General features: G+C 47.0%; 1 protein-coding gene across 1 annotated transcript; it reads right to left on the reverse strand.

The window, feature by feature from the left end:
* Positions 1-513: 513 nt before the first annotated feature.
* Positions 514-25,129, reverse strand: LOC125759450 (uncharacterized). Its single transcript, XM_049418237.1, has 6 exons — positions 25,004-25,129; positions 24,219-24,334; positions 18,930-19,009; positions 16,255-16,329; positions 10,432-10,603; positions 514-589 (listed from the first exon to the last, which is right to left on the reverse strand). The coding sequence occupies exons 1-6, from the start codon at positions 25,127-25,129 to the stop codon at positions 514-516; spliced, it is 645 nt and encodes a 214-aa protein (XP_049274194.1).
* Between the last annotated feature and the right edge of the window lie 2,218 nt (positions 25,130-27,347).

Genomic DNA, 27,347 nt, shown 5'->3' on the forward strand with positions numbered 1-27,347 from the left:
ACTGGGCTCCGACGGATGTTATGACAGCGGTGACCCTGTCGGAACCGGGCTCCGGGCTCTTCGATGGCCCATGTACGCCACCGTGTGGCGCACTGGGGATGGGCGCGGCAGGAGGGGTATCGGCTTGTCCCGCCGAACACCGCCGGTCCTTGTAGGGTGACAAGGGTGACAAGGGTGTCGAAGTGTTGCCGTCGTTGTCGAGTGTTACGCTGGCGCTCACGGTGGCTTCGGCCAGTGGTTCGGGACTTTGCTGTGCGTGCTTCGACGATTGTGATAGTTCCAGCCGCTTTTGCCGTGCACTGGGTTCTCTTTTTGTGGAAACGACTACGACGCCTGGTCGGCCTCCGCGGTAGTGTCGGGAGCTGGTAAGCGCACCTGGCGTGGGCATTTGCACCCTTTCTTTCGCGGAAGGTCCTTCTTGAGGAGGCTTGGCCCGTTTTGGCTTTGTCGTGGCCTCGTTGTTCATGCGTGCTTCGCTTTGTTCGGAGGAATGGCCTTGGACAAAGAGGTTCGTCAAGTTGTGAGGCCGATGCGACGGTCGAGCCTTGCTGGATTGCGAGGATCTTCTTCTTCCTCTGATGGCACGAGGCTGCAGTGGTGAATTTACCGAAGGTACAGTTCTATGAAGAATACTTTGTACGAAACTACTGCAACCATGCGCGACACGAACACTGAAAGCAAATTTTTTTGTGACCAGATGGCGTAATACTTAAGCAACTCACAGGGTCCCTAATGCATTCGCCTAAGACGACTCGAAGGCGAGAGCCATGCGGTGTGGCTATTTCACCGGGCACTTTATATCGACGGCCAACATTCACTAATTAACTATCACTCTAATGTAAACAGCAAAATTAATTCACAAGTCCCATAATTTGTTTTGATTATCACATATATATCGTTCACTGATTGAACGTTCATTATCATTACATCTACTCCGTACAGCGTTGTCCTTGAGTGAAAATTCGAGAGAGATACACATGAGTAAATAATAGAAAACTTCGGTTGGAGCAGGAATCGAACCCAGGCCTTCTGCGTGACCAGCGGATGTTCTACAGCAGAGCCAAGCCATTGCTTGAAACTGCTTCCGATAAAACCCTATACGAATGTAACGTAATACGCGGAGTCTCCTTAACGCATGTAATGTTTCGTGGCAGAGGTGTAGAATCGCGCCAAGCGTCAAGACATGTGCATTGCACACAGAGTGAGAAGTTTAATAAAGGCCCACCCATTACAAAGCGCTCAGACATAATTCATCATCATGAGCAGCAGCAAAAACATAAACAAGGTGAGCAGCTGCGTAGGTTCGCGTGCTGCCTTATAGGGATGCGTAGTGGGCCCTTCGCTGATTCGCAAAAGGAAGAGTTATGGCGTAGTGGGCACTTCCCAAGTGTACTTGCAGTAGGCGTTGTAAGATAGCTGGAAATGATGAATGTAACGCATACAGACGTTCCTTTCCTTGCGGCTTGGTTGGGGTGAGCAATGAGAAGCGAAGCGAGGCTATGCGAACGGACCCGATGACGCTATCGCGTTCTACTCTTGAGGCGAAGCTCAAGCGTCCTCCAACATTTTTTAGTACATACTGCAGTCCGAACAACAAGCAGGGGGTAAAAAAAAGAAGGATGATGAAAAAAGCGAACAGGTTGTACAACAGATTATAATAAGCATTACTACTTAAAGACAGGCATAGAATAACAAAGGTGGTTAAATATTACTTACTTAAACAGAGAGGTGGACTCTGTAGCGCACCCAGAATTTCAGTCGAGAAGAAGGGGGTGAGATGGACAAGACCATCGCATTGCGGGAGTGGGCATTGCGTCATACACTCAATTTTGGGATATACCAAGTTAAGGAAACTGAGAGCGTCCAGACGTTGGCGGCTAGATCGACAGATATATGGATAGATAGCTAATAATATTTAATGAAGTTCCCGGAGCTGTTCGATAGATAGATAGATAGATAGATAGATAGATAGATAGATAGATAGATAGATAGATAATCTTTAATGAAATTCCCGGAGCTGCTAGATAGATAGATAGATAGATAGATAGATAGATAGATAGATAGATAGATAGATAGATAGATAGATAGATAGATAGATAGACAGACAGACAGACAGATAGATAGATAGATAGATAGATAGATAGATAGATAGATAGATAGATAGGTTGGATAGATAGATAGATAGATAGATAGATAGATAGATAGATAGATAGATAGATAGACAGACAGACAGACAGATAGATAGATAGATAGATAGATAGATAGATAGATAGATAGATAGATAGATAATCTTTAATGAAATTCCCGGAGCTGCTAGATAGATAGATAGATAGATAGATAGATAGATAGATAGATAGATAGATAGATAGATAGACAGACAGACAGACAGACAGACAGATAGATAGATAGATAGATAGATAGATAGATAGATAGATAGATAGATAGGTTGGATAGATAGATAGATAGATAGATAGATAGATAGATAGATAGATAGATAGATAGATAGATAGATAGATAGATAGATAGACAGACAGACAGACAGATAGATAGATAGATAGATAGATAGATAGATAGATATATAGATAGACAGATAGATAGATAGATAGATAGATAGATAGATAGATAGATAGATAGATAGATAATCTTTAATGAAATTCCCGGAGCTGCTAGATAGATAGATAGATAGATAGATATATAGATAGATAGATAGTTAGATAGATAGATAGATAGATAGATAGATAGATAGATAGATAGACAGACAGACAGATAGATAGATAGATAGATAGAGATAGATAGATAGATAGATAGATAGATAGATAGATAGATAGTTGGATAGATAGATAGATAGATAGATAGAGTAGACAGACAGACAGATAGATAGATAGATAGATAGATAGATAGATAGATAGATAGATAGATAGATAGATAGATATATAGACAGACAGACAGACAGATAGATAGATAGATAGATAGATAGATAGATAGATAGATAGATAGATAGATAGATAGATAGATAGGTTGGATAGATAGATAGATAGATAGATAGATAGATAGATAGATAGATAGATAGATAGATAGATAGATAGATAGACAGACAGATAGATAGATAGATAGATAGATAGATAGATAGATAGATAGATAGATAGATAGATAGATAGATAGATAGATAGATAGATAGAGTCAAAGGACAGATAACAGATGGTAATTCAGAACATCGGATTGGATACGAAGAGATGGGAGGCGTGGTTGTGGATGCCAAAGGGTTAGGCGGTGCGACGAAATTAAGAAAATTGCGGGCATAAAATAGAATCTTCTCGCGCTGGGCAGTGTGGGTTGGAGATCATGGAGAGAGACGAACGTTCCCTAGTGGACATAAGGCTGATGATGATGGTTATGATAAACACGGAAGAAGACTAGAAGGGGGACGATTTATCTATGTCTTTATTAACGCGATAGCATTAAAGGGCTCGTTTCGTAGAAATTCCGATGTCGGTGTCGGCGTCGGCGTCGGCGTCGTTGATTGTGAGTGAAAAATTAGCGTTGTCCGTGAGCGGAAATTCGAGATAGAGACCCTTTCGTATAGGCTGTGGTTGGGCGTTGCGTTTACCAACGCCTACGCTTTCCGCATTGGGATGGCCGACACCGCAGCCTGTGACCACTGTGGCAACGAAGAAACAATTGGACACATTTTTTGCGACTGCCCACAGTATGGTGCACAACGACCACCCCTTTGCAACGCGCTCGACAAGTTGGTTGACCGACCTTTGTCGGAGGAAAGAATTTTACGCCATCGACAGGACACACGACTGTAATCAGAACATTAGAACGCCCTTCCTGTGTTTTTTTTCCTATCCTGTGTGTATGTGCGTTCCCCCATTTTTTTCTATATCTCTCTAGACCCCCTTTCTTGCCCATATTTCCCCACCCCAGTGCTGGGTAGCGAACCGAATGCCAATATCTGGTTAAACTCCCTGCCCTCCTCTTCATCTCTCTCTGTTCTTTTTCTTTCTTCCTCGCTTTCTCTTTCTATCTGTTTGTTCTATCTCTTTTTGTATGTTTCTTTGCATTTATTTCTTTTTCTTACTCCCTCTCTATCTATTTCTTTCTCTCTTTTTCTATTTCTTTCCTTTCTTTCTCCTCTCTCTCAATTTCTCTTTCTCTCTTTGTTTCTCTTTCTATCTAGCTTCGTTTTTCCGTTTTCTGTCTATCTATCGTTTTTTCCTAACTCTTTTCTATGTCTGTTTCTTTCTATTTCTTTCCCTCTTACTTTGTATCTCTCTGTGCATCGGGAGAGCGCGCGCCTGGGCACGTGTTCGGGGAGCGAAGCAGAAGGTGAAGAAGAGGACGAAGAGAACGCACGCCGGCCGAGTTATTGCGTTGCACGCACTCATGACTCTACGTCGAGGCAAATCGAAGATTTGCCAAGCTTAAACGGGGCCGTATGCTCAAACGATCGCAAAAGTATCGCCTTTGGTGCGCGCCGATTGGCTATCGAGCAAAACCGGAAAAAAGTGAGAGCGCCATCTAGTATTTCCGTCGACGTGACGGTGCTCCTGACATATGCCTGGAATAAACGAACTCACCTTATGACCATCGGTTGGTGGTGAAGTCTAGCGTTTCAGTGACATAGACGGTAGCTTCTAGTATTCAATCCTCGGTGGATCTGCGCAGAACTTTTTTTACGCTGAAGCTTTCAGCGAGCATTACCTTGGGGTGTTTTCAGTGTTCGTTATTTGCCAGCGCGCGTTTTAAATGCGAAGCATTTCTCAGCGAACTTCTGCGACTTTGAGCGTATCTATCTATCTATCTATCTATCTATCTATCTATCTATCTATCTATCTATCTATCTATCTATCTATCTATCTATCTATCTATCTATCTATCTATCCGCCTACGACTTTGTGCTCTCCTGGCCGTTTCGTTAATCGGATGTATACCAAAATTGGTGTGTCATAACATGGCCTTATTACGAACATAAATGACAGGTCATATCATGAAAATCATGACACGCATGTCATGAACAGCATGATTTACATTCCACGACCTTAGGCTCTTGCGGCCGTTCCGTTAATTTCATATACACCAAAATTGGCACGGCGTGACAAGAATTCATGACGAACATAATGACTGGTCCTAACACGCAAACCATGACGCGCATGTCATGTGCAGCATGATTTACATGACATGGTCTCTGGGCGCTCGCGGCCGTTTAAATAAAGGGATATATACGAAAACTGGTATGACGAGACATTTCCATATGACGAACATAACTGCACACGGTAACATGAAAATTATGACATGCATGTCATGTATGACATGATTTACATTCCACGCTCATGGCGCACTCGCGGTCGTTTCGCTCAATTGATATACACCAAAATTCGTATTGTGCTATGTGACTGTATGAAGAACATGAATAACAGGTGCTGGCATGAAAACCATGACATCTATGACATGTATGTCATGATTTACATGTCATGGTTATGGCGCATTCGTGGCCGTTTCGCTTGCATGGTATACACCAAAATTGGTATTGCGCGACGCGACTGCATGACGAACGTAAATGAGAGGTGCTAACATGGAAACATGACATGCACGTCATGTACGACATGATTTGCAAGCCACACTCATGATACATTCGCGGCCGTTTTCCTCGCTTGATATATTGGCCTCGAGGCCCACCACTGGAAACGCCGGCGCCACCGTCGGCGTGACGTGCTTGGCAGGATCACGTGGTCTCAGCGGCCGCGTCGGCTGCTTGTGGCGCACTGCCGCGTGCTTTGAAAACGAGCTTCAAGTCCCACATGCGCTGCGGTCTGTTCAAACTCGGAAGTTTTCTCTCATTTTCTACTCAAATGAAACCATTGTAATAGAGTGGCTGCCTCCGAAGGCGGCGAACATGGGGCTCTACCGTTCGGTGCCGCAGTGCCGGGCTTATGCAACGGAGCCCAGTGTCAGCCTGCACCGGTAACCGCGGGACAAGAAACAGCGTGAAGCATGGGTTGTAAAGCGAAGAACCGGCAAGTAGCCATCCGTTACGAGTCTTGTGTGCAACAAGCACTTCCGCGACGAAGACTTTTGTTACTGCGTCGGGCCTGCGATGTTCGGTGAGTAGCAGACAGCGCGCACTGAGACGATGGCTCGCGCGCGCTTCCCGCCGGAAAATGATGTTTATCTGCCACAGGATGGTAAAAGCGCTACCTTTTACCACGTGCGATGCCATCTCAGAACCCTCCAATGCGACCTCTTGATCGTCGGCCCCGTGCTCAGCGTCCACAAAATCGGCTGCAGATGCGCAAGTCATTGTTTAGATACGTTAAATTAAAAAACGCACAGGGTCCCTTATGCATTAGTTAAAGATGACTAGAAGGCGAAAGCCATCTTCTTGTCAGTCGATGTACTGATTCTCCCGCGCCCCCTCCAAAAGCGTTCTGCACCTAACGCGGTTTTGCACGGCCTCCGTGACCGATCACGGAGGCAATGCAAAGCGACCATGACGTGTGAATACGTCATCATATGACGTCACATTATGTGACGTCATAATGACGCTACATATATTGGCGATCTGTGACGTCATGATGACGTCATATCGTGACACTATCACGTGACGATTTTTTGCATCACTCGTGTTGACGCCGCCGACGCGGGACGCCGACGGGTGAGGCATGCATTCCTATTTGATGAGGCATGCATTGCTTCATAAGCTACATAAATTTTGCATTGCCTCCGTGATCGGCCCACCGGCCAATCCCATGTATTTTCTTGGAGCCTCATTTGAAAGATGCCACCTTGTTGGCGTTAGACACGACACTGCTGCCAAAATTGCTGGGGTACACGCCAAATAATTACTATCCTGTTTTGCGGCTGCTGGTTGCTGCAATACCTTCTATTTTATTCACCGCTATTTCAAGTTCATGTGGGTCGTAGTTCACAGCCGACGTTTGCAGAACAAGTCCGGCAAACGTTACTGTAGTTTCTTTCTTTTCCTAGGCGTCGCATGCTACTACATGCTGTCTCGTAGACTGGTTCTTCTTCCACCAGCAATCTCGATGTGGTGAAGCTTTGGTCTATGAATTTGTGATGACAGAGAGCGGCAAGTTCACTGGAATGCAAATGGAACGATAATTAAGGAGCATTAAAAAAAGGCGTCGCATTTGCTCACGTTGTGTGTGAGCACCAAACGAAACGAATGCGCTGAATAAAGAAACAGAAGCAGCGGCATTTGCCCGCTGAGAAGACCGATCAATACGCAGTGCGAGACAACTTGTCAAATGACATTGAAACGTACCCGAATTTAGACTGAAAAAGAAAAAAAGAAAAAACACTGAATCGTCGGGACGGCAGATCACAAAGTTGCCATGCGCACCGACGCCGCAGTTGTAAGGAAATTGTTTTTGAACTGCTTTGATAGCGTCCGCGCAACAGTAGTTGTTTGTTTACTCACAAATTCTCATATTTTGCGGCCTAAAGTTCACAGTGCGGTGCCAAAACGCGCTCGTATACATATATATATAGCAAAGCGAAACCATCAGTACGAACATACATGCAGACGCTCATACATGCAGAGGCACCGTCAGTCGTCGCGAACCCGTGCGATCGCTGGCTTGAGGCTTCTTTCTGTTATGCTCCGTTTGGTTATACAGGCAGTCTACTTTAACGAGATATTTCACAGTTTGCACTCAGCGAGTTACTACCTTTCACGCAAGAAGCCGGTTCAGGGCTCTCCAACGCGGTGACCGCGTGAAGCGGGTGTTCGGTTTTCTGCAAAGAGACAGCGAGTGTAGACTATCTTGTGCTTTCAGTTCATAGAAAATGATTATTTTGACAGTAAAGAACACAGTTCATTTCGAAAGTACTTACAGAAATGCCCTGGAGGGCTTCCGCGAGGTGTTTTTGTAGAGCGCCGACAGCAGAACCTATGGGGAGCGCGCCGGCGGTATCCTGCCTAGCACGCAATCGAGGCGCGCCCGACAGAGGGCGACTCCGTAACTCCTCGAGGCCAATACCAAAATTGGTATTGCGCGACGCGACTGTATGACGAACATGAATAACAGGTGGTAACATGAAAACCGTGACATGATGTCATGTATGTCATGATTTACATGCCGCGCTCATGGTGCATTCGCGGCCGTTTCGCTAGCTTGATATACACCAAAATTGGTATTGCGCGAAGCGACTGTATGACAAACGTAAATGAAAGGTGTTAACAAGGAAATCATGACATGCATGTCATGTATGGCATTATTTACATGCTATACTCCTGGTGCACTAGCGGCCATTTCGCTCGTTTGATATACACCAAAATTGATATTGCGCGATGTGAGTGTATGACGAATATAAATGAGAGGTCTTAACATGCGAATCATGTTATGCATGTCGTGTACGGTATGATTTACATGCCACTGTCATGGTGTGCTTCCGGCCGTTTTGTTAACTGGATATATACCGAAATTGGTACGGCACGACACGAGTGCGTGATGAACATAAGCGACAGGTCATGCATTATATATACCAGAATATGCGTTTCATTAGCATGGTGTATACTAGATTGTGCATGCATGCGTGCATGGCAAACATGCGATATATGGTGGACTAGATGCCATGGCATGAATGATTTCATTTGGCTCAAAGACAAACAAGGCGATGTATGCAGCTCTTTGCTGGCTGCTTCGCATTACATCGATTCCCACAGTGCGTGGGATCTGCCGAATTTTTTTCGTGGTTTGAACGTTCCAGGAACATGAACCGTGCTTTCCTGACGTGGTTTATCGCGCGCCGGCAACATGTTGAGATGTTGAGGCGATATCGCTGCGGCGGCACACAACAGCTGAACTCTCTGAGTACGCCGTGTTAAACTCTCAACGAAAACACATTTCACAAAAAGGTGCATTCTTGAAGTATCATATTGTGCACTAAACAATCACACAAAAAAAAGAAAACGTTGAAAGCACTTTCAACACGTCCTATATATCAAGTAGCCACAGCCAAGCCTGGTCGCTGCGTAGAAGCCAGCATATGCGCGAAACGCCGCACTCGGGTCGCTCTGGGCTCGCACGGTACACTTACTCTTGTGTTGTGCGACATTCGTAACACCAACGGCCAGTGCAACAATGACGTCACACGGAAGTGTTTCTTTAGTTATTGAACACATCAGATTCTACGTCACCAAGCGCCTTTTGGTGACCAGTGCAACAATGACGTCACACGGAAGTGTTTCTTTAGTTATTGAACACATCAGATTCAACGTCACTATCGCCTTTTGCGATCGTTTGAGAATACGGGCCATGGCTCCACTCTTAAAACAGACACTTCGCGAAATTTTGTTGCTAGAGTTGCGCACGCTAGAGGCACTGTACACAACTGTCTACTGTTAAATGGTACATCGGAGCTCGTGGTGGCCGGTAGGCGCCACCGCGGGCTGGCGGTTTCAATGAGTTTCGCGCAGGCGCAGTTGGCATCATGCGTGCTGCTCTTTCGTCGCCTGAACACGCGGCGAATCGACGCGCGGCCGCAGGCGGTAGCGGACACGACTCTTCAAGGTATCCCGACCTGGCCTAGCGGGCCAGTCACTTGCGTTTGCGGAACCAACGGCCCGAGCAGGTCCACGTGCATGCGACGTTTGTTGCTTCACCGTGGTGATGACGGTCGAGCTCTTTGCTGTTGCTTACCCGTGCCTTGCATGCGCTCGAGCAATCCAGTCGCATTGTTGGGCCCCGCCCACGAGGTCGGTGTCGGTAGTTTTCGTTCTGTGCTTGGCGACTTGGTTCGTCGCGACGAACGGCGGCCCCCTTGTCCGGGTAGGACCACGCTGGCTCCCAGCTGTGCGGTTTTTCTTGGGTACGTCTGTTTTGCATGCGGCGACTGAAGTTGCTGCACCAAACTGCAGCCCCCTTGTCCGACGAGAACAAAAGAAGTCTCTCATGCATGGGGCCGTGAGACTGGCTACGTCTGCTAGGCGCTCTGCGTCGAGCGGTAGCCCCCGCGTCCGGGAAAGGATCGTCTGCCTGAAACAAATCTTCCCCTCCACAACCCGGGGTGGAGGTCGTGCCGGGACATACGTACGGATGATGATGGTTTGATGAGTATCGTAAAACTCTGGGACAAAGCGCCTCCAGGTGCTGCGTCTCCTCTCATCTGACAACGGCACCAAAGACCAGCGCTAACAACGCGCAGTGCGCCTGCGCGAAAATCGTTGCAGCAGGCGGTGGCGCCAAGCAGCCATCACGAGCTACGATGTCCTCTTTAACAGTGTGGACTTCTGCGTTCCTGTAGAGAGTTGTAGAGAACGACTTAATCAAAACGTTTTATGGGTCTTTGGTTGACAAAGCTTGAATGTGAAAGATGCAGACTGCAAAAGAATGAATTTACTAATGTTCTTCGATTTATTCATTTTTTGTGTCAGCATCGAGAGCCTTAATTTCTATTATGAACCATGGCTCGATTTTTACGCTTAGACCTTTTCCACTCAACATGCAGTCCGTCGAAGTCACCTTGCGGGCTCGTAATCCGGAATTTATCATCGCCGCGTTGGCCCTTTTTATTACGCTCTCCGGGATCTTCTTCACTGGTTTGTGATACATGACCGAGACGACGTCGCCACGCCCTGTAACAAACGGAACGTGTAGAACGAGAAAAGATATTAGGAAGTTTTGTTGAAAGCAAATTCAAATGTCAATGTTTGATAGAGTTCCCGGTCGCGCGACTGAATTGGTCGTTGTTCAGCCGCTTGAGGTCGCTTTCGTTTAAAGCGACTTCTTTGGCCATAAAGGATGGAGAAATGACTAGGAGGGAGCGTCACGCGAGAACATTGTCACGCGCCTTCATTTTTTAGGGGCGAAGCTCCTTAAAGCGGCACCCGTTCGTCCCTCGTAGTTGTCGTAGTCGTAGTGCGTAACCAGTCGTAACGCTAGTACCAGATCTTGACCTCCAAGGTGGTGCCGGTGGGAGATTTTTCCTGTGCGTTGTTGAACAATAAAAATTCGCAGCGTGCGCGTTAACTAAAAGCCGAATTCTTCTGTCTCTCATTCCCCATTAGCAGCCATTGGCATGTTCCAGTAGGAAACGTTAGTAGAAGTAGAAGTGTAAGTGTTAGCTAAAAGCCGACTTCTTCTGTTTCTCATTCCCATTAGCAGCCATTGTTTACCTCCAAGGTAGTGCCTGGTGATATTTCTCCTGTGCGTGATTAAACAATAAAAATTTTGTTCAAAACGCCGTTGATTGATGAAATAAACCAACGAAAGACGCCAGATGTTTTCTAAAAGCAAAACGAAAGAACGCCAGATGTTTCTAAAGCAAAACGAAAAGACGCCAGCTGCTTAACGGAAGACGCCAGATGTTTTCTAAAGCAATGGTTTTCTAAACAATGAAAATTCACAGCGTACATGTAAAATTAAAGTGAGCTGCAAGTCGTCATAACTCATCGAACCTTTAGTATAAACGCGCCCGATCTCACGTCGGTGATGATGTACTGGGCAGAATTCACGGAAGATTCACGGTTTACCGATGACCCTCCGCAGCTTCGCCCACTCATCATCATTCACTCCGTGGATATGCTGTGATTTTTTATCTTGGTTTGATCCGGTTTCACCGACAAAGACTGCTAGCACCACTCGCCGCAGGCCGCGCTGCAGTGTTTGGGAAGCTTCTCGATTGTTTCAGAGCGTTTTGTGTAAGATTACGCGCAGGACCCGAGTGTCTTAGCCTGTTCTGGAGGTAACGCAAGAACCAGCGAAGATACTGGAAGGTTCGACAAAGGAACGTGAAAAAGCCGACGCATCTGACAGACGATCAGATTAGTCAGCGGTATTCTAATCAGAGAAAAAGATGTCTCGTCGCTCCCCTTCAAAAGTTAGGATTACAAATCAATGTTGCGCAACTTTTATCATTTGGAGGAATTACATTAGTTTATAGCCACAGGGAGGTCCACTCTGGAGTGTTTGATTACATACAAGAAACAAAAAGATTACCATGCTAGTGTATATTGGCTTATTTTCATTATTAATTACGACCCGTTGTTACATCCGTCAAACATCACATCTGATAGTCTGATTATTTGCTCTATGGAATTTTCTAATATAAGCTATGTTTTTTTAGTCTAAAGTTACAGCTTTTGTCTTTAGTTTCATAAGTATTTATCTCAAAGATCCTGCCGCCCGGTCTCTTAGCCTATTCCTATGTGCATGAGCGCCATCAGCAAGAAGTCATCATCATCATCATTAGATTAGTCGACGCCCATGCCCGCCGCTATCACGGTACAGCGCGTATTGCTTGTAATTTGGGTTTATGTATCGGTGGGCCCAAGTTCGCCCAATAAAGAATTTTGATCTGTACCAGATGATGTTCTGCGTGCTTCACCGTCACAACCGCGCGACAATATTGAAGCCTTCAGTCAAGAAACAATATAATTGAGAAATAAGCCCTATACGCGTGACAGACAAAAGCTATAGTATTTTTAAACTGGATGAGGTATCTTATGCTGCGAGCGCTACGAAGGCCTAACTCTTCCCACTAGGCACCGCGCGTTGGACACCGGAGAGCGGGAAGGGCGCCGTCAGCGGAGGTTGGCTTGAAGAAGCAAGTGGAATCACGTGAAGTTCTCTCCTATGTGGTATTTTGAGGCGAAAGCTGTCATGACATCACAACAACGGCCGTTTTTGGCGCCGTATAGTTGTCCGCCGCCGCCCGTGTCCGTAACCACGCGCTTGCCGAGGGCGCCACCACCTCGGCAAGCGAGCGGTTGCCGAGGCAGTGGCAGTTGAGCGCCAAGGGAATCGCTAAGTTGCCCGTGCGATGCACAACGGCAGATTTTGCGACCCCCCCCCCCCGTCTTAGGTGACTAGGGGGTTCAATGTATGGGGCCGATTTCGCGTCCCCATCTTAGGTCACTAGGGAGGAGGGCGGCGACCCTCCCCCCCCCTTGGCCCCTTTTGACCCCCCCCCCCCCCGTACGCACGCCTATGGTTATGGTACTTGAACGCTAAGCCGAAGATCGCGAGATAGAACCCCGGCCGCGGCGACCGCACTTCGACGGAGGCAAAACGTCAGAGACCTATTTGAAAGCAAAAGGCTGCGAGAAAAAAAGCTCGTTCGCGAGGAAGGGTGGGTGGACAAGCGCAGATTTCTTCAAATATGTAGAGGCCCATTATCATTCAAGTACGCATATCAACAGCGCATCCTGCTAGAGGCCCGTGTGCATAGATTTAGGAGCACATTAAAGAACACAAGATGGTAAACATTTCCGGAGCTCTCCACTACGGAGTCCCTCATAATCAGATCGCCACGCGCGCTTCTTTTGTTATTTTCATGCATGCGTATCCGCTGCCTTGCGCAAGCCGCGCACCTAATGTCTGGAAACCTTCCAGACTATTTTAGAATCTTCTTATAGGCTTGCGCTAGCAAACGCGAACAGTTGAGCTTATTCTGGAACTAACACGGCCACGAGCGATAAGGCTCGAATGTTCGAAGCCGCATGCATAAATGCCAGCGCGCCTAAACCGCATATCAGATTAATCGACGGCCGACGCTACGTTAGCCGCTATCAGTGTAATGCTCGTATTGCCTGCTTACAGTTTGACTTTCCGTTTCCCCGGCACAAGTTCGCCCAAATAAAGAGTTTTGCCTTGAACACGCCGACTGCTGCCTTCGTCAACGTCACGACCACGTGACAATATCGTGTTTTTTTGGGACGCCAAGCCCCAACAATTATTACCTTTAAGTCATTACTGTATTCGAATTTGTCCGATTCTTGCGGTGACACAGTCTCCGCAACATTTCCGCTTGCGCAGACTCGTCATCATCCAGCACAGCGAGACACGGCTGCGTGCTGGGAAGCGTAGCCGATAAGAGACCGCAGCGTCACCGGCGGCAGTCCAGAGCAGCCATCATCTGTCACCCGGGCTCAACCTGGCTCGAGGCCATTCCAGCCGTTGCCCTAGATCTTCGCGCCGTCCTCAAGCCGGACATTCAGTCTACAGCCGCACAGCTCTTCTACGGGGGAACCACTCGGTCTCTCAGGTGAATTTCTTGCCGCACTATCATCGCCCACCGCCGCATTACATCTCACCGATTTCGCGGCCCGGATCCGACGCGCCATCACCGCCCTCCGCCTGCCAACTACAGCGCATTACTGGTGGTGGTGGTAGTGGTTAGGGGAGTGAAAAGGACGCTAATTTCCGCAGCCCTTGAGGGAGCACGGCGCAGCGTCTGCGCATTTCTGCAAAGCCTACCTTTTTCACCTTTAAGAATCTGGCAACATGCACGCACGCGCTTTCCTCCGTGACGACACAGTCCGCAGTTACTGTATATATTCCCCTTCCGTAGGCAGTATATGCAGTAACTCTTTCATGTCGCCTTACAGCGGACCCTACCGGGTTGTCCATCGCGACGATAAAAATTTCACCCTGCACGTGAATGGACAGAATGTCCGCGTTTCTACAGATCGGCTGAAGGCAGCGCATACGTTACTTCCGATGAGCCAGCGAACCCCAGAACACATTCGGGCGCCCATCCAAAGCTACCGACGTCACAGCCCGCTGCAGTCACTACATGTTATGGACTACGCTTCATGAATTTTTAGAAACCCTCAAGGCTCTACATTCTGCTAGATGGGGTAGGGGAGGGGAGATGACGTGACAACACACTTTGTGCAACATTTCTGCGCAGCCTTCGCCTCTTTATCGTCCAGCACGGCGAGGCACGGCAGCACATGCGGCAACGTGACGCTCTGCGTGGCCGATAAAACGCCGCCACCGGAGCGTCACCGGTGGTAGTCGCAAAAGGAGGCTTGCATGACTTCGGAGAAAACACTGCCTACACAAACGCGCGGAGCATAGGTAAGCTCGCAGGCTGCTGCGTCTAATGCAGTGAACTGACGTTATATTGTATACGTTGAGATTCGCGACTAGGTGGACTCAGCATCCCTTCATCATCATCGGCCTAACGGCAGGGCAAAGGTAGAGTGTGCTAGAACAGGGGAGTGCTCGGAACGGCCGCAGCACCAATGTACAGAAAGTGAAGCCCAAGCAAGGTCAATCCACCTGCGGCGCTGCGATCGGTAGCCTGCAATGTGTCGTCATTTAAGAGTTGCGCACGGCTCCGCCGAAGTGGTGCTGGGGTAGAATTCCCGCTTCCCACTCAAAAGGCCAGGGTTCGAATCGCAGCTGTAGATGGCGGGTTTTTATTCTTAATGTCACCATTTATAGCTGTGTTGCTCTTTTTTTGTTTCTTAAAACTAGCTTCTGTTGTTGCGTATTGCTACAAAAAAGTAACGTAAAATGTGAAATCTCGTTTCGAGTCTCATATTCACGAAAATCTCGGAGGTCATATTTTACGTTTTTGATTAATACCGGGTGGTGGCGCTGCAAATAACTGCGCTCACTGTCAAATTTTTTCTATGTTACTTCACATCTTGCGTTACTTTTTGAACAAACACGTAGCAACTGAAGCTAGTTTTAAGAAACAAAGGAAAACCAATACAGGTATAAAAGGTGACACTAAGAATAAAAACCCACCATCTACAGCTGCAACTCGAACCCGGGCCTTTTGAGTGGGAAGCGGGCATTCTACCCCTGCACCACTTCGGCGGAGTCGCGCGCAACTCTTAAACGACGACACATTGCAGACTACCGACCGCAGCGCCGCAAGCGGATTGACCATGCTTGGGCTTCACTTTTCGCACCTCGTTCCGAGCACTCCCCTGTTCTAGTACGCTCTAGCAAAGGCCTCTCCCATGTTCGGCCAATCAACCCGGACCCGTGCTTGCTGCGGTCACGTTATCCCCGCGAACTTCTTAATCTCATCTTCCCAACTAATTTTCTGTCTCCCTCTAGCACACCTGCCTTCTATTGGAATCCAGTCTGTTATTCTTATTGTTGACCAGCGGTCATCTTGTCTACATGTACATGTCTGGCCCATGCCCATTTCTTCCTCCCCATTTCGACTAAGACGTCTATAAAACCCGTTTGTTCCCTGACCCACTCTGCGGTCTTCGTCCATGAAAGTTACACCTATCATTTTCGTTTCCATGGCTCGCTGCGTCGTCTTCAGTTTAAGTTCAACCCTCTTCATAACAGTCCACCACCTTTTTAAGGGCACATTCGGCCGAGGCCGAGTACTTGGGAAAGTATGAATACGCTTCCTGCGAATTGAACGTGCTTCAAACAGGAAAAATATTCGTTTCATATTCAAAGTTTAAACTATTCACACACCCCTAGTTTTCATCTTTTAGTAGCATGGAATGCTCGAAGCAATACTTACAGTAATCGCACATATGTTCCACCACAAACGTCTTGTAGTCCGTGTCCAGTATTTGATACGTGTGTGGCTGATAACCTGCGAAGAAACAAATTGTCGCTATTTGTATGTGGTATGGGCCGTGCCAAGCTTTCCCGTATGTCAGGTTAGTTGCAGTTCACCCGCCGCGGTGGTCTGGTGGTTATGGTGCTCGACTACTGACCCGAAGGTCGCGGGATCGAATCCCGGCCGCATTTCGATGGAGCCGTAGTGCTAAAGTGTCGTGTACTTAGATTTAGGTGCACTTTGAAGATATCCAGGTGGTCGAAATTTCCGATGAAATGATTTCGAAACGAACTCATTTCATTGAACTTCGCTTATGCAGTCGCTCGTGACTCACCAGGGAAATCGAGGCCTCTGACCCACGAAGTTACTTAGTTAAACTGTAAGGAAATTTTTCGGTGGATTTTGTAGCACAATTACACACAGACAGCCGTGTGAGTGCTGACGTAAAACTTTTCATTGATTATTGCCTCTTAGGTTTCGGGACGTAGGGCATTTGGACTCATCGACAAGAAATTACAGTGGATGAATTCAAAGGAGCATTTATTTGTCTATTTGCACATAATACCGTCCCAGAAACGATACTTGGTTCTTGCTCCCAAGGGAGCAGATGGATTAGTTGCGAAAGCTGCTAGGCTATGTGGACCCTCTGTAGTCTATTCTGCGTTGCGCCTGATAATCTGCGAACAGTTTAGGGCTCACACAGTTGACTTAGTGCACGACAAAGTGCTTCATACACCTGTGCACAGAACGGCAGTCTGCTGTATGTAGTGCCTGCTATGCACGCAGAATTTCGCCAGAACTGCCGTTTTATCCGGAAGCATGCTAAACTTATGGTTAGTCAGGACATTTCTGGGCGGAGTAACAACTATAGTCACCTCGACTCGGATCGCCATTGGTGTTGCGTCGAGGTGGTGGCAAGTTCATTGATTAATTAGGTAATTAATTTTGCAACAATAACACAATTCACCGACGATCGCGATACTGCCTAATGCGAATTCTGAGCGCAGCTTCGTGTTGGGGCAACGTCAACATGTGTTTGAAGGTTTGGCTACCCGCAGTTGTAGCAATGTAACGTTCATTTCGTATTGCCGCAGAACACACCACTATATGCTACGCACACCACTATGTGCGTTGCAGGCGTCGCGAACCAAAGAAAACGCCGACATCCCACGCTACGACAAGCGAAGCCAGCCGCAGTGGACGTGCCAGCCGGGCATGCGCACGAGCACCGACCGAGGGGCCAGCGCGCGTGACAGAGGAAGAAAGCGAGGTTAGAGGTCAGTGGCTCGTGATACCGACAGACTCCGCGTTCGTTCTCTTTCGTCCTCGTTCTCTCTATCAGTGACGCTGATGACGACAACGGCGACGCCGCTCAATGAGGGAACGGGCGCCTAAGAGCTGCTCTCTAAAAATGTTGCGGGAGATCAGGCTAAAAGAAGTTGATCAAACATCTTGAGCTTGTCCTGGCCACCCCACGCTCACATAAGCACAAACAGGCTGTACAAGTTGCTTCCACTTCCGTGCCATTGTTTCAAATGGCAGTAGATTATACTGTCACGCAAAATGAACTGGAAAGTATGAATTTCCCTCTAGCACGCCGCTAGCGCTGGTTCCCCATTTTCTTGGTGTTCTGGCGTTACACCGAACGCTGAAATTTTTACAAGAGCAGAGCACACACACACACCCATCATAGTTCGCAGTTTCACTTACGTGCAGGCTCACTCAGACAGACCAGTCGCTGTCAAGCCGAGTGAGCAGGGCTGAGTACATTTTCGGTGACGGTAAGTTCAAGCGAAAATTTAGAAAACAAGCTCAAACTAGGTCAGTGCGTGCGTTTTGCTAGCTTAGGTGAACCCTTGTAAGTGTTTCCCCGCGTCACAATTTCTAAAAGGTGGCTGCTTCCGAATGCGTACTGCATGGTGCTACACTCTAAGAAAAAGAAAAAGGGGTATGTGTGACTCCTTTCGGGTAGTCCCGACTTGCCCCGTATATGACTCTCTTTAAAGAGGCACGTTAACTCTCTTGTGAGTCACATGACTCTCCGAAGAGAGTACGATGATCTACAAAAGAAAGTTGACGCGCCTCTTTAAAGAGAGTCGAATACGGGGCAAGTCAGGACTACCCGAAAAGGGTCAAAGGACTACATTTTTTCTCAGAGTATCTAGGCACACAATATAAGTCAACGTTGCAGATTTCACTGCTAACCTTTCTCGCGTCCGCCGAAAGAAATAAAATGCGGGAAGGTCGCACTAAGTTACGCAAAGCTTGGCAAGGCGAGGCTGGTTCATTCTCAGCTCGTCGTGCTGCAGTCAGGGAATCACAACGCCGGCGGCTATTGGATCCAGCGTGCCTGGCCGAAGAAGCGGCAGCCAAGAGATGGCAACGGGCGGATCCGGAATACGCGCAAAGCTTGCCACTCTGAATGTGTTGATATCGCTGTCCATGAGCCACGGTGTGAGGAACTGTAGCGGTTGCTATGGTGACGGCGCAGCAGGGGTTTTTCGTTAACGGACGTCTTACAGCCAGCTTTTACAGCCTCGCTGTTAAAAGAAAATGCTCGATCGTATGGATTTGGAGGTTTCAGTTTGCACGTTTTTCACTCTATCGCATGCAACTGGAAATGACGGGCTCACCTTTCTTAAATCCAATTGTGTCCTTGTTATGCCATCCATTTTCGTACTCCCTCTTAATGTGCCATGTTTGCACGTCATTTCTGTGGAGCAATATGAACATGATTATTTTCACCGGCCTCTACGCGTAACGCAACAAAGAGAAACAGATGACGAGGATTTGGGGACATATGTGCGCGTAGCGCCATCTCTCGTCGTTGACAGTGATTACCTGCCCTAACGGAATGGAAAATAGGCGAAAGAAATATTATCTGACGAAAAAAAAGCTAGTTATTTGAACATCCTGGTAAAATTACAGTGTCGCACTAGAAACCGCGTGGCTTCCCAGATTGAGTAATATTTTACAATGGGGCCCCATGTGTTTCTAATGAGCGGTGTTCAACAGTCCTGGGAAGCCACACGCTTTGTAGTGCGATACTGCAATTTCACCCCAATGTTCCAGTAAGTCTCCGCTGCATATAACCGAGAGTCTTCTTTGGTAACAGCCATTTTTCGTCAGATATGATTTTTTTTCGCCTACTTTCCATTCAGTTATGACAGGATGCCGTTGCTGCCGCCGAGAGATGGCGCCATATACAGATGTCCCAAAAATCCAATATACAAAAATCCATTGTGCAGAAATTAGTCGAGGCAAAAATTAAAGGTGAAAGTGAACGCTGGATGACAGAGATTCGCGAAAAGAAGAAGGCCGCGCCTAGGATATTCTGGAGCCACCTAAAAGCGCTGGGTAGGAAGTCTGTCACAATGCAACAACATATGGTAGATGAAGGAGGAAATCAATTGGAAGGGTATGAAGCGCTAGGTTACATCCGAAAGATAACAGCCGATTCGTTTAAAAAGGTCGCCCAGGGGATTCCCCCGGTGAGTAAAAGTACGCAAAGGAGTGCAACCGACGAAGATGTAGTACTAGAGAATTTCAATGGGAAGAAAGCCGAAGGAAAAATTCCTAAGCGCACTACACCGGGCTTAGATGGGGTTCCCGTCAGCCTCATTAACGAACTCGGACATAACACTAAAGAAGCACTGCTGAAAGCCGTAGAAAAGTGCTTACAGGAGAGGGAAATACCAGACAGTTGGCGAAAAAGTAGAATGAACTTAATATATAAAGGCAGGGGAGGAAAGGATAACATTCGATCGTATAGACCGCTAACCATTACATCGGTGCTATACAGGTTGGCGATGCAGGCAGTAAAATTAAAAATAGAAGCGTGGGTGGAACAAAATGATATTTTGGGAGAACTTCGGAATGGATTTCGAATCGACAGGCGGTTAGACGATAATCTGTTTGTTCTTACTCAGTGTATAGAAATATCGAAAATAGAAAACAGGCCCTTATACGTAGCTTATCTAGATATTACCGGGGCGTATGACAACGTTAATCAGGAAATTTTGTGGGATATACTGGAAGAAGTGGGCATAGGTGACGACTGTATACAGCTTTTGAGGGAAATATACCGAGAAAATGCAGTTTGTATAGAATGGGAAGGAATAAGTAGCAAGGACAGCGTTGAAATTAGCAAGGGGCTGAGACAGGGATGTCCTTTGTCCCCGCTGTTATTCATGCTGTACATGGTGAGGATGGAAAAAGCGCTAGAAGGTAGCAACATTGGATTTAATTTGTCACACAAACAGGTCGGCACGATGGTTGAGCAGAAGCTTCCAGGTCTATTTTATGCTGATGATATTGTCTTATTTGCGGACAGTCAAGATGATATACAGCGACTGGCAGATATATGCGGAAGGGAATGTGAGGCTCAAGGACTAGAATTTAGTGCAACAAAATGTGGATTGATGGTATTCAATGATCACGAAGACCATGCGGTCTTTATACAGGGCCAAAAAATACCGAGGGTAAGCGAGTACAAGTACCTCGGAGTATGGGTAAATGAGGGGGATAGATATATGGAGGTGCAAGAGAAAGCATCGGTAGCAAAGGGAAAGAGGAATGCTGCAATTATGAAGCACAGAGCATTATGGGGGTACAATAGGTACGAGGTGCTTCGAGGGCTGTGGAAGGGTGTGATGGTCCCGGGGCTTACATTTGGGAACTCAGTGGTGTGCATGAAGTCAGTGGTACAATCAGGAATGGATGTAAATCAAAGGACGGTGGGCCGCCTCGCGTTGGGCGCTCACGGGAAGACGACAAATGAGGCTGTAAAGGGTGATATGGGATGGACAGGCTTTGAAGTGCGGGAAGCTCAGAGCAAAATGAGATTCGAAGAGAGGCTGAGGAAAATGAAGAAGAGTAGATGGGCAGAGAAGGTTTTCAGGTATTTGTATAGAAAAAGTGTTGACACGCAGTGGAGAAAAAGAACTAGGAGGCTCACCAGTAAATATACGGCTAGCAGTGCGGGCGATATGGCAACAAGGAGCATTAAGCGGAAGGTCAGAGAGGCGGAGGGGACTTATTGGATGGCAGCGATGGAAAAGAAGCCGGCTCTGAGTAACTACCGAAAGGGAAAAAAGGAAATAAGGAGGGAAAGGTTTTATGATAATTCAAGGGGAAGCGCTTTACTGTTTGAAGCAAGGTCGGGCTGCCTTAGAACGCGTAGTTATAAAGCGAGATTCAGTAACGAAGAAGAACAATGTACATGCTGCGGGGGAACTAAGGAAACGATGGAACATGTACTGATTGAATGTGGCGATATTCACCCAGGTATACGTGTGGGCACGAGTCTACATGAAGCCTTGGGTTTTAGGGACAACAATGGAAAGCTGAACATGTCCGCGATAGAAATAAGTAAGAGACGGTTAGAGTATTGGTGGCAGAAAAGTAGAGATAAAGAACAAAAATAAATAATGGGGGAATAATAAGGTCATTCTGCCTAAAGAGGCAGAGAGATAGACCGTGAATTTGTATTTTTTGGTATAATAACATAGATTTAATCAATGTAGATAAGGTATTAGGCCAACATGAAACAAGGTAGTTTTTTTTTTTTTCCCGAGCCTGGTGGCAGACATGTCACCGCCCCGTTACAAAGGGGACGCTCATAGCATCCATCCATCCATCCATCCCAAATCCTGGGATTGGTGTTGTGTTTCCGCTTAGCCTCGCTGAACATGTTTCGTGGCATACATGTTAGCGGATGAACAATGTTTAAGTAATCACAACAGATCTGCTTACTTACGCTAATGGTGTTTCAATGTTGTGTATTTAAACAGAATAGAGAAGTGAAGGTAAAGGAAAACATGTAGCTTGACCAGTGGTGATATCCAGTTGACTACAATATTCTCGGAAAGGAAACGGCAGATGCATTAAGGCACCACAAAGTCATTAGGACTACGTCAATGTCTAACTAATGCACAAAGACCTCATGACGCGTTCTAGAGTTAACTAGCTATAGAAAAAAATAATTATATAGAAAAATATAAAAAGGAGATATGACGACAGCTCTTTGCGTAGGGGAAACCGCCTGACAAGATTTTTGTCCTTCCAGCTTCAAGAAGGTCAGTGTTGGAGAGGCTTAGATGGCCGTCGTCAGGTGACGCCACAAACAGTATTCACGAATCGATGCTGGTTGGGCACGACAGCAAACATGCCGAAGGATGCAAGCTTGGGTAAGTTTTCGTACTTCTTACTGTCTCGCACTTGAAGCGGCACATCGCCGCTGCCCATCGTGGACTCCTTGTAACCTGGTCCTCGATTTCCAATTAGGACCTTTGGTACGAAAAAACGGAGAGAGCGTTCTTGCTTTTTAACAGCAAAGCTGCTGTAGCTCGCCGTAGCTTGTGCGGTGTCACCAGAAAAACTTCGTCATGAACCGGCACGCTATCTCTTCGTCCTCTTCTTCATCATCGTCATCTCCTGCTTCGCTCCCAAAACACAAGCGCCGATTTCTCCGACGCGGGACAGTATAACTCTGATGGACGAGAGAACGAGTACAGAGAGAGAGAAAGAAAGAGGAATAAAGATAGGGAAAGAGAGAATTTCTAGGGGAAAATTTCTTCGCGAGGTGAGATTCGAAATCGCGTACAAACCATCCGAAGGCGAGCGGCTAGCAGAGCACAGCACAGCCTTGTAGAGTACAGTATAGCAAAGGTGGGTGGGAAAGGGAAGTGAGGGAGAGGAGGACAGATGTAAGGGTGAGGAGGTAGAAGAGGAGGAGAGCGCAAAACATATAACAGATAGAAAGAAAAGCAGAGAGGACGAAATTCAGAAAGAAAAAGATGGGGAGAAAGAGAGAGAATCAAAGAAATAAAAAGACATAGAGGACGAGCGAAAAAGATAGAAAGAGGAAGCCAGAAACACAGAGATAGAGAGAAATGGAAGATAGAGAAAGAAAGATAGAAGTAGAGAGAGAGAGAGAAACAAGGATCTGAGGTTGAGGAGGAGGGGAACGCCAGCAGCTCCGCTGCTACCTCAGTGTTCGCACGACTAGGGCGGATCTGCCCTACGTTTCTTTCAAGTCCCTTGCTTGAGAACGCTAGCAGCGCCACCATGTGGCTTCACCGACGACAAGATTTCGGGTGCGTGGGACCGCGCATACAAGTTGCATAAAGCAACGAATGCGCTGCTCTAATTTCAGCCATGAGACTGACTCACCGTCTGTGATGTCAAGAGCAGAACTGCCGTTACGTCGACGGCAACAGACACTTTTCTCTCCTCCTCTCGCTAACCTTTATTCCCCTTACCCCTTTCCCCAGTGCAGGGTAGCCTACCGGGCTCAACCGTGGTTAACCTACCTGCCTTTCTTTCATCCTTACTCTGTCTGTCTCTTTCATCTGAATGTTCACTGTGGATAAGGTGGTATTAGGGGAACTGCACGCGCCTTTGCAAAGGAGTTGCTTCTGTGCTTCCGTCAATATGCGTAGTAAGCTCATCGTCCAACCGCTTCTCCGGGTGAATGGAGACCTACGCCCCTGACCACAACATTCACGAATACGGAGTCTTCGAACAGTACTCGGTCACATAGGCGTGCGCAGGGTTCCCCATCAGGGGGGGCGAAGGTTCATCGCAGCGCCCCCCCCCCCCCCACCCTACTTTGTCAATGTATGGGGCAGATTTTGCGCCCCCCCCCCCTCGTAGGTGACTAGAACGGTCAATGTACGGGGCAGATTTTGCGCCCCCCTCTTAGGTGATTAAGGGGGGCGGCCGCCCCCCCCCCTGCCCCCCCTTGTGCGCACGCCTATGCTCGGTCACCATGACCAGATCTCGTGTTTTCCGACTGTATAGTGCCTCGAGGCTACATAACTAGAAAGAATGTTGTCCGCCAGCTATCTGAATTTAAGTCCGACGATCAACTTCAGACAGTGCATAGCCATAGGTGTGCATGTTGGATGTGCAGCCCTTACCCTCCTATGCCCCTAAAGCGAACTTTTCCTTGTAGGCCACGATAACACCTTGAGACGCACTGGGTGGCCTTGTAAGGTTTGGTAACCAAAGACTGCACCCAGAGTTTCTTGTCGAGCTGCAAACGTAGAAATAAAGGGTGTTATGACGAGGCTATTTGAATTTTCGTCGTCTGCACTGTCTACAGTCACGAGAAGAAGTTTGTGGACCAGTCGTTGCCGCCATGATTTCTTTTTCCCTGGTCCAAATCGAGTGGTTCAACATAAGTACGCATGTCTGACATATGTACTGCATTGAAGCAATTATGCGTTGTGAGGCTGCGCTAGAAGAAATACTAATTCTTGGCTGGTGCCATGGTTATTAAATCTTTGCTCTTAAGTTACAGTTGTAGCTGTACTTTTGGGTCCGCGGAGTTGCGATCTGTACTTTGGCTGAAGCCGTGACCTTGTCAGAAACGTTTACATCATGAACTCTACCGAAACACTGACAAAAAGAAAGAACAGATTTTTCTGCGCTTGGCATCCACTGCACATATTTTGAGTTTTTTGAAAAATCGGGGCGACTGACTTTTTGAAAAAAAAGAAGATTACTTTAGTCGAGCGAGATTTTTTTTTTTCAGACGCTTGACAACACAAAACGATGCCACTATTATATGAATCGTAGAACCACTCATTTAGAAGTCAAAATGTCGCAGAGTTGGCTTCGTGCAGACCACTAGTTTGGGGGTAAGGTGTGGGCATGTATTTGATGTGCTCGTTGGCTTTGGAACTCCACTCCCCCACATTACCCGTTTCCAGTCGACAGTGATAGAACTCTTCAGCTTTCTGCACTTAGGTTTCCACGATGTGGACACTTGAGCAAGCAGGAGCAGTAGAAGCGCCAAAGTGTTAATGCGCATTAAGGCTGATGCCATGGTGCGGCGAGTGGATGTAGTACCTCTGGACGTCTGCGAGCAACGCAAGAAAAATTTTTGCTCTGATTAAACAGCGTAACTTCTTGATCAATCGAAAGTGAATCACTCCATCCTTACTGAGGTGGGACCCCAACGCGTGTACGATCAGATCACTCTCCCCTCCCTGTCCTGAAGAAAATTTCTGGCTAATACAAGTAGTAACAATAATAACTGGCCTCCAGTCTGATGGTATCTAGAGTGACTACTCCTTTCTGCGTCAAGTCTGGTTTTGCGTGTTACCTTTGCTAATCATGGATCACCAACTGGCCTATACCCACACTCTTCTTAGTTACTCCCCACCATTATTTGGTTTGTGAACGGCGCAGAGTGGTGCCCAAGCCAACCGTATTTTCTCAAGCACAGCAGCAGCATCCCACCGTACTCAGCCGCGTACTACCAACATCGGCGAGTACTGGCTTGCGTTGGGTAAATGATGGTTAATGTCGGGTGGTACTGGCTACAACTGCACACACCACATGAAGTTGGATCACAAATGTCCAAAGGCGTACAAATTTGAAATGGGCAGGATATTTATTGTAATTTGGCATGCACTCTCACTGGCTCGCTAGACTGGGCTGTTGCTCAGTAACGGAGAATCAAAACCCACCACAAAGATGGCCCAGTGAAGAGGCGAGAGGTATCTGTACCTATAAATCTCTTCTATGTTCGAGTTTCCTGGCAATGCAGCAAGATGAATGGGGTGAAGCCGGTAGTTTCTTGTATGACGGTGCTATATGCCAACGTAACGATATGGATGGACTGCAACAACGAGATACCTTCGCATTCCCTTAAAACCTTAAACTTGGTTCTACGTAACCATTTTTAATAAAACATAACGTGAACAAAAAAAAACTAGATACACTCGCGTAGCATCGATCGACAATTCTATAAATCAGCAATTAAAACTGCTCGACGTCAAGGGCCAGAAACACGTGAACCCGTATTCTACATGTACCGATCGAGCTACGCGGGAAAACGACCGTGGCCGATTTCTTCTATCGCACATGCGGATAATGGATCGTTAACGGTCGGACGAGTTTGTCGTAGATCCCTAGTCTGTTGCCAGCAGCTTAGCCGTGGTTACAGCGGTATCTAGAGCGTCCTTCAGGCCCGTCGTCTAGGAGCACTGCTTTAAAGGTTCCACAACGTGATGGACTTGTATAGTCGTGAGTAATATGAGACGGAACACAGAATTTACCACTTAAATGCCATAGCGACTAAGCACAGTTGGTCAGTGTAAAAGTGTTCATGACACTAAATGCTCAACAGAAAGGGATTTCTGGCAATGCAGTGCGTTACATTCATATCGCTACATTGCAAGTAATCGTTCAATAAACATGAATTCAGCGTTCCAGCTCATACTGGTCACGATAGCACGTGATTCATTACTTCTTTGACTCCAGGTCTCGTTTCCCCATAGTACAGTAGTCTACAGTAGTAGTCTACAGTAGTAGTCTACAGTAGTAGTAGTAGTCTACGGTAGTCGACTAGAGAAACCTGTAGCCCAGAACGATCTCTGTGCCTTTCTGCAAATAAACCTTTCGTTCTAAAACTGGTGTCACGGTTGGAAGCTTCGAAGTGAACTGTGTATTGTGCAGCACTCAACAGCGAAAATTACCCTAGCACAAGCCAGCGTAACGCATACCACAGCATAACCCGACTCCAGTGAAAAAGCCAGCTTTTTTCTAATCGCATAATGCATGTCCTTCCTGTAGGGCCTCGCCTCTACCTAGGAATGATATTCAGGACTGCAATGAGTGCTCTCGCTGTGCATAGCGTACAATAATCACGGATTCAAACGCGACATCATAATTTTTAGTATAAATACTGATACGCGGAATCGCTCGGGATAACGACGTCATGTCGCGGCGAATCTGGTCTATAAAGGTAATGTTGACTCTGACCTGCACGTTCCAGTCAAAATTAAACCGACATGACGCGAACTGAAGACGGTGGAAAGGAGACCATGTGCGTTACTTAGCCCTAAATTGTCCCTCTTCAATCCGTGAGTACGGCACTTCTCAACTTAGACGATCCTCCGTTTTGTCCATTTCAGCAATTTTAAAGCCTTTTTATTATAGACAAATTTCGCACGGAACAATCGCACAGATCGGTCCGGAAGTGTGTAATGGAAATTACTCCGTCGCATGGAATATCGTGATCTTTAGCAAAAAAAAAA

The sequence above is a fragment of the Rhipicephalus sanguineus genome, chromosome 8 (assembly GCF_013339695.2).
Source record: "Rhipicephalus sanguineus isolate Rsan-2018 chromosome 8, BIME_Rsan_1.4, whole genome shotgun sequence".
Lineage (NCBI taxonomy): Eukaryota > Metazoa > Arthropoda > Arachnida > Ixodida > Ixodidae > Rhipicephalus > Rhipicephalus sanguineus.

Excerpts from the sequence above, each read along its gene's own strand:
- LOC125759450 (XM_049418237.1), bottom strand. The coding sequence starts at position 25,129 with ATGGCATCAGCCTTAATGCGCATTAACACTTTGGCGCTTCTACTGCTC. Across the intron at positions 24,335-25,003 it reads TCACTGTCGACTGGAAACGG|CTCGACAAGAAACTCTGGGT; the intron begins GTAATGTGGGGG and ends CTACGTTTGCAG. Across the intron at positions 16,330-18,929 it reads CACAATTGGATTTAAGAAAG|GTTATCAGCCACACACGTAT; the intron begins GTGAGCCCGTCA and ends GTTTCTTCGCAG.